Raw genomic sequence first — 8,486 nt, forward strand, 5'->3', positions numbered from 1 at the left:
ATTTATAAATTCTGAAACGAGTGAAGCTATTTTTGTCATCCGGAATGATTTTTTATTTTATCTTCAACAATATTGTACGAATTGTGGAAACCTTTAAGGGAAGGGATCCCTACTTTTTTTTTTTTTTTTTATAAAAATGGGATTAGTTGTAGGGTCCACACCACATCAAACTTTAACGATTCGAACCGTTTATTTTTCAAGTTACACCTCATATATCATCCTTGCAAAATATTAGTCAAATCGGAAATGTTTAAGACATTTAATTGAGTTCAAAGAAATTAACGAATACTTTGTTATATAAGAAACAATGAAATTTTATCTTGATAATTAAATAGGCAAATGATTTCAGATTGAATTAAATTTTTGCAAGGATGATTTATAAATCGAGACTTACAAAATAGATGGTTCGAATCGTTAAAATTCGACTTGGAGTGGACCCCACATCTAATCCCTATTTTTTGAAAAAAAAATAGAGATTCATTTGCATAAAGGGCATGAATTGTTATTAATTAAATAAACTTGTTTAATATTATGCTATTAATATAACAATACTTAGTTAATTATTAAATTAAGTTTTTTTTTTCATTTATTAGTTATCTTGCCCAACAACGCTCTCCGTCGGCCAACGAGATAAAATAATTATTTTTCTTCTGATAAGGGGTTACTAACCATACGAGTAAAGCGATGTCTATCGGGCATCTGCAGTCAACACAAACTTACATGATGGAGGTTTGTCGCTTTGTCCACTAGACAAGACCTTGTTGCCCTGACAAAAATTTGTATCCGCCGACAAAAATGTCTTACGACGGTTCTTGGGCGACGATTACTTCCCGATGGAGTTCCGTTGCCTTATCTTTTGCTTGACGAACGTTGTCCTTAAGAGACGAATTTTGTTCGTCTCCTAAGTTTTTTTTGTTTTTTTTGGGTAGTGGTTGGGTCTCGATCGTGTTCAGCTGGATTTAGATTCATACGTTCCTATTAACATAATTAATGTCAAAGCACAACCTTCTTGGAGAATTATGCATGTCAACCAAGATATCAATTTCCTCAAGTTTTTACAACTATCGTTCACACGTCTTCCGAAAAGTGAATATGGTAAATGGTGCAATGGCGGCAATAAAGCAACATTATCATCATAATTGTACTTGGTTCTAACAATTTTCTAGTAATAACGTTAAAAGATAGATATACTATGATTATATGTTTGTAAAGGTCCATAGAAAATCCTGGCTGTAACTTCAGCTTGTTAAAAAACATTACCCAAAAAAAAAAATGGTTAATCATTTTTTTATTATTTTTCTGTCACCTCTCACCATATACAGCAACATGAATGTATTCGTATACAGCAATAGAAACCAACATCTGTCGCCATCCCCCCTTAAGACCAAAGGCATTATTTATATACAATAGTTTCTAGTAGGGGCGCTCGTCGTCCTGGTAAGAAGGATCGTAGTTGCAAATGACATAGTTTTGTCCATTCTTGCACTTTGAAATGCCACATCCAACATAAGTAGTTTTGCCCCATATCACACCAAGGTAGTGGCCACATTCATCTCGGACACATTTGTTTTGCTGGTAGTCATAGAATTCCTTCTCGGTGACCCAGTATTTGGTAGCGGCTGCACCGGTCATGCCATCACCAGAGGCCAAGTTCTCGCCGTAAGGCCCCATTGAGTGCTCCATTTGGCAGTCCTCGATTCTTTTGTCGGCATAAGCTTGAGCGTACTCGGCTATGGTCTCGTTCCATTTGAGTGGTCCATTGCCAACCTCGGCACGAGCTATGTTGTGTTCCCTGATGAAGCCATCAATCTCTTCTTTGGGTAGGATTGCGGCGACATGGGTCATGATGATTGCAATGGTGAAGATGCCCAAAATAAGCTTGACGTTGAACGCCATTTTGTATCTCGATATGGGGTCGGTTTTGTTGTATGGTAGAGGACGTTGAATTGATAGCTGTTGGTTTGAAAGGAGGAATGCAGATAGGGTTATATTTATAGAGACAAAATAATAGTAGGGTGTCAAAAATAGTCCTTAAGAGATGGGAGGTTGCATACATTTCGATTCTATATATAGATATAGCGGTAGAGGACGGGTAAAAAAAGAGAGAATAGAATAGACTGACTTACACTAATTAAGAATTGACAAACTACTTAATATTACAGTCTAGTGATATTGATCTTTATTTGTAATTGAGAGATTTTAGGTTTGATTCTCGCTAAAGACAAATCCAAACTAAATTAATATGATACCCATCCTCACTCTTGAGTGTAGATAATATCCAATGTATTAATTTTTTTATGAGATTAACAAAAAAAAAAAAAGTTATGAGATTGGCAAACAATAGAAAAAATAGAATTTGGTTTGGCTCACTAAATTTTTTTATCTGGCATGTTTTTTGGTTTCCTTTTGCCTGTCTGGAGTATTTTTCAAGTGGTTTACCTAGTTAAGGATTTTTCTGATACCTTCCCTTATAAAAATGTTCTGCTAATGTACTTATTCTGTTGGATAAAAACCCACCTATGTATAAACATCCAATAAAAACCCAAAATTTAAATAAATTGCCACATAAAAAAAAAGTAACATATTAATATAAGATTTTTACAATTTATGCCACAACATTCTATAATTGTTTTTGACACACCCCGACCGACAACAATCTTACTTAAAACCTGGAGGGGCGCAAAACAGAAAACGTGAGTGGGCAAAAACAAACGTTTTACAAAATCATTTCATTTATCAACATACTAACCCCTCGCTGTAAAACATATATTAATTTCCCAGAATCAAGATGTAAGCATATACATATATAACTGAAATCATATTAAATCAGTTCATGCTTCACATAATCATATTCATATGCATGTCATGCCAAAGTATAACAAAGTAAGCTATCCAGGTAAGTTTAATTTCATAGAAATATGATATGTTAGCCGGAACTCCTGTCGTAGTCTGTACGGCTGAATTCATAGCTCAAACTCAATCTAGCCGGAATCACTACTATGACCTATACGGCAATATACTGCACATAAGTCGGAACCGCTGGAAAGGGTCTGTACGACAAGGTTGGGTGTAATACAGTTATGCTCAATTCTACTTTCTCAATACTAGTTGTGCGATAATACGTTAGTCACCTATGAGTCGGAACCATCTATAGTGGTCTGTACAACAAGACTGTGCACCTAAATTGGATCCAATGTGAGCATATGGTGCGGGAGGTGACATAATATAAGAAACAATGAAATTTTATCTTGATAATTAAATAGGCAAATGATTTCGGATTGAATTAAATTTTTGCAAGGATGATTTATAAATCGAGACTTACAAAATAGATGGTTCGGATCGTTAAAATTCGACGTGGAGTGGACCCCACATCTAATCCCTATTTTTTGAAAAAAAAATAGAAATTCATTTGCATAAAGGGCATGAATTGTTATTAATTAAATAAACTTGTTTAATATTATGCTATTAATATAACAATACTTAGTTAATTATTAAATTAAATTTTTTTTTTCATTTATTAGTTATCTTGCCCAACGACGCTCTCCGTCGGCCAACGAGATAAAATAATTATTTTTCTTCTGATAAGGGGTTACTAACCATACTAGTAAAGCGATGTCTATCGGGCATCTGCAGTCAACACAAACTTACATGATGGAGGTTTGTCGCTTTGTCCACTAGACAAGACCTTGTTGCCCTGACTAAAAATTTGTATCCGCCGACAAAAATGTCTTACGACGGCTCTTGGGCGACGATTTCTTCCCGATGGAGTTCCGTTGCCTTATCTTTTGCTTGACGAACGTTGTCCTTAAGAGACGAATTTTGTTCGTCTCCTAAGTTTTTTTTTTTTTTTTTTTGGGTAGTGGTTGGGTCTCGATCGTGTTCAGGTGGATTTAGATTCATACGTTCCTATTAACATAATTAATGTCAAAGCACAACCTTCTTGGAGAATTATGCATGTCAACCAAGATATCAATTTCCTCAAGTTTTTACAACTATCGTTCACACGTCTTCCGAAAAGTGAATATGGTAAATGGTGCAATGGCGGCAATAAAGCAACATTATCATCATAATTGTACTTGGTTCTAACAATTTTCTAGTAATAACGTTAAAAGATAGATGTACTATGATTATATGTTTGTAAAGGTCCATAGAGAATCCTCGCTGTAACTTCAGCTTGTTAAAAAACATTACCCAAAAAAAAAATGGTTAATCATTTTTTTTTTATTTTTCTGTCACCTCTCACCATATACAGCAACATGAATGTATTCGTATATAGCAATAGAAACCAACATCTGTCGCCATCCCCCCCTTAAGACCAAAGGCATTATTTATATACAATAGTTTCTAGTAGGGGCGCTCGTCGTCCTGGTAAGAAGGATCGTAGTTGCAAATGACATAGTTTTGTCCATTCTTGCACTTTGAAATGCCACATCCAACATAAGTAGTTTTGCCCCATATCACACCAAGGTAGTGGCCACATTCATCTCGGACACATTTGTTTTGCTGGTAGTCATAGAATTCCTTCTCGGTGACCCAGTATTTGGTAGCGGCTGCACCGGTCATGCCATCACCGGAGGCCAAGTTCTCGCCGTAAGGCCCCATTGAGTGCTCCATTTGGCAGTCCTCGATTCTTTTGTCGGCATAAGCTTGAGCGTACTCGGCTATGGTCTCGTTCCATTTGAGCGGTCCATTGCCAACCTCGGCACGAGCTATGTTGTGTTCCTTGATGAAGCCATCGATCTCTTCTTTGGGTAGGATTGCGGCGACATGCGTCATGATGATTGCAATGGTGAAGATGCCCAAAATAAGCTTGACGTTGAACGCCATTTTGTATCTCGATATGGGGTCGGTTTTGTTGTATGGTAGAGGACGTTGAATTGATAGCTGTTGGTTTGAAAGGAGGAAAGCAGATAGGGTTATATTTATAGAGACAAAATAATAGTAGGGTGTCAACAATAGGCCTTAAGAAATGGGAGGTTGCATACATTTCGATTCTATATATAGATATAGCGGTAGAGGACGGGTAAAAAAAAAAGAGAATAGAATAGATTGACTTACACTAATTAAGAATTGACAAACTACTTAATATTACCGTCTAGTGATATTTATCTTTATTTGTAATTGAGAGATTTTAGGTTTGATTCTCGCTAAAGACAAATCCAAACTAAATTAATAAGCTACCCATCCTCACTCCTGAGTGTAGATAATATCGAATGTATTAATTTTTTTATGAGATTAACAAAAAAAAAAAAAGAAGTTATGAGATTGGCAAACAATAGAAAAAATAGAATTTGGTTTGGCTCACTAAATTTTTTTTATCTTGCATGTTTTTTGGTTTCCTTTTGCCTGTCCGGAGTATTTTTCAAGTGGTTTACCTAGTTAAGGATTTTTCTGATACCTTCCCTTATAAAAATGTTCTGCTAATGTACTTATTCTGTTGGATAAAAACCCACCTATGTATAAACATCCAATAAAAACCCAAAATTTAAATAAATTGCCACTTAAAAAAATAAGTAACATATTAATATAAGATTTTTACAATTTATGCCACAACATTCTATAACTGTTTTCATACACCCATTCTTAGCCAACCATTATGGTTAATGTTTTTAACAATTTCTTTTCTCTGTTTAATCTAAACTGCATATTTGTAACATCCCACATTGTCCAGGGTAGTGGATCCTGTAAGCCTTATATGTATATTATCGTCTATACCTAGCACGAGGCCTTTTGGGAGCTTACTGGCTCCGGGTTCCATCGGAACTCCGAAGTTAAGTGAGTTCGCGCAAGAGCATTCCCAGGATGGGTGACCCACTGGGAAGTTCTCGCGTGATGACACACCCCGACCTGGGAAGGTCGAAGCATGCTGGCCATCACCGTGAGGTGACGTAATCATAAGGGTAAGTGATGTAAGAAGTGAATAAATTTAAAACTAATTAGAACTAATTATACTAAACAGTGAAAGAGTGCGCAATCGTGGGATGAACCCACTATAATTATTCAAAGGGTAATAGACAGTGAGACTACAGAAGAGTAGTCAAAGTAACTAAAGTACACTTATTACACAACAGTGATAAGTTCGTACGTATAAACATAAGAGAATGTCAGAACTGCCGAGATTCCTCGAGTGCCACAAAGAGTACAGCTATCTAGGTCCTGGATGGGCGAAAAATAAAGTTGAGTGGGTCAGCAAAACAATACTTATACGAAATCCTTTATTTTCGAATATACTAACCCCTCGCCGTAAAACAAGTATAGTTTCCTTAGAACATATTATGTAAGTATGTAAATGATAAATCATCAACATTACGATAGTATTATAACTAGAAATATGCCAAGTCATGATGTATCAAATGCCACAATAATATAATCATGTGATAATCAAGTATAGCTAAGTGCTCATCCATCTAGGCTGACACACGAGTTCGAACAGATAATTTCTAACACGAACAGGACTGGGTGTAATCAATATGCTCTAGTACTACGATCACGTGACGACTGGTGTAGAAGCACGGTCACATACAAGTCGGATTGCCTAATGCAATCTACCCGACAGGACTGGCACCTAACTTGGATCCAAGGAGAGCGAATGTTGCGATGTGAACATACACGTGAAGGACTGGCCCTGGCCCTGGGGCGAGTACTAACACCGGTACAGCAAGAACAGCATGTACAAATATGTATGAATGTCATGACAGTAATATCTCAACCACATAGCAGCATTTATCACAATTATATCATAGTTATCAATTATTTGGCAATATGTATGTAAAGTGAAGTAAATACACATTTATGGAAACTATATTTATGTATAGGTATTAAAACAAACTACCCACTCACAAGTACGTCGCTGGGTCGTAGCCCCCGAGCCTAGCCTGGTCCCGTAATTCCTCGGGATACGTTTCCCCTATATGTGAAATAACTAAAATAGAATTAATTAAAGCACATATACGGAAACCTAAATAAAACCCCCATAGTTTGCTCAAACCTAGGGTTTAAATATACCATCGTGACCTACTCGGCATCACGAACATCCCCAAATTTTTAAAATAATTTTTGGATGGTTCACGCACCCCTACGCGTCGTCAAGGGCACGGCCAAACGTGCCCCTACGCGCAGGCCAGTGCCTGACGTCCGTCAGGAATATTCCATCAGTTTGAAGGAATATTTCATTAACTTTAACTGACAGAGTTGACGCCGTTACCTGACGCGGTCAGAATATTTTGTCACTTTGACGGAATATTCAGTCTCCTTCTCCGGCGAGCCTCGCTGTCGCCGCCGTTTGCAACTTAACTTCGTAGGATTTCTGGAAAAATTTCAAACTCACTATTCTCTTTCATTTCTCAACCATTTTTTACGTACTTTATATGGATTTGAAGCTAATGAAGTGTAGAATGGCGTTATACCTATTTGGAGTCCAAAAAGTGGATAGAGGTCATTGGAAAAAGCCTCGAAAGTTCAAGCCAAAAGTGAACTCCTTGAAACTCAATCGTTTCACGTCGACCTTCTTCCAAAACAAGCTTAAGACCCTTAGAATGTCGTGTAGAAGCCTTCCTAAGCTTAAAAACATCCTAACTCGTTCGAAAACACGTCGAACTCAATTTGCCCGAGTTCGGACCTTCCAAGTTAACGAGTCAAAACTCATCTAAACTAGGTTTCAAGAACATGGTTGTGATCGTGAAGATGAAAGGAGTATAATGGAGTGGTGTTTGGGTTCGATCTGCGAGCTTTGAAGCTCGTTTGAGAGGTTTGCAGAGAAAGAGAGTATACGGGAGAAAGAAAGAGAAGGAAGAGAGAGAGAATCATTTTTTCTCTTTTCTGATTGGTGGACAGAAATGAGGGAATGGAAGGGATTGGTGGAGTGCACGGGATGGGCTAAATAGAAGGCTAGGGATAGAGTTTAGATTTTGTACAGAAAAGGGTATCGAAAATCTATCCGAAATAGTGTTTTCACATTGATAAAAATTTATGTACACTCGTGACAACGTGTACAATTTAAAAGCGATAGCGAGAAATAAAATAAAAGCGATATGAATACGTCCACGTCACTTGCCAATAAGGGCATAATAGTCAATACACATACTCGGGGAGAAATTATATAGGAAAATTAGGACGGGTCGTCACACGTGAGTTCCTAGAAACAAAACTGTAAGGGTGTGGTCGGGGCCTAAAGCGGACAATATCGTGCTACGGCGGAGTCGAGTCCGGGATGTGACAATATTAATAAAACATTTGTTAACCAAAAACTAATAAAATTACTATTATACCAATGTGGGCATTAAAGTAATTTTGTACAAACAAGTTTTTTCTCTTTTTTTTTTCTTTACCTCACAGCTATGTCATTTTATCAATACCTTCTATACTCATTCTCTCATTCTCTCTCTCTTTCATAATTGCCAACCCCTATTTTTCCGGGATGCCTACCAACCAGTTAAAAACAAATAACTCCTCTCACAAATAAATTAAAAAACAAATATTTAAAAATA

The 8,486-nt window shown here is 36.9% G+C and overlaps 2 protein-coding genes across 2 annotated transcripts; both read right to left on the reverse strand.

The window, feature by feature from the left end:
* Positions 1-1,413: 1,413 nt before the first annotated feature.
* Positions 1,414-1,896, reverse strand: LOC103449039 (basic form of pathogenesis-related protein 1-like). The gene has a single exon (XM_008388313.3). It carries the CDS (start codon positions 1,894-1,896, stop codon positions 1,414-1,416), a length of 483 nt encoding a protein of 160 aa, XP_008386535.2.
* Positions 1,897-4,344: 2,448 nt separating this feature from the next.
* LOC114827612 (basic form of pathogenesis-related protein 1-like) lies at positions 4,345-4,827 on the reverse strand. Its single transcript, XM_029109709.2, has one exon. The coding sequence runs from the start codon at positions 4,825-4,827 to the stop codon at positions 4,345-4,347; it is 483 nt and encodes a 160-aa protein (XP_028965542.1).
* Between the last annotated feature and the right edge of the window lie 3,659 nt (positions 4,828-8,486).

Source organism: Malus domestica, chromosome 10 (assembly GCF_042453785.1).
Source record: "Malus domestica chromosome 10, GDT2T_hap1".
NCBI classification, from domain to species: Eukaryota; Viridiplantae; Streptophyta; class Magnoliopsida; order Rosales; family Rosaceae; genus Malus; species Malus domestica.

Coding starts and splice junctions, on each gene's coding strand:
- LOC114827612 (XM_029109709.2), bottom strand. CDS start 4,827: ATGGCGTTCAACGTCAAGCTTATTTTGGGCATCTTCACCATTGCAATC.
- LOC103449039 (XM_008388313.3), bottom strand. CDS start 1,896: ATGGCGTTCAACGTCAAGCTTATTTTGGGCATCTTCACCATTGCAATC.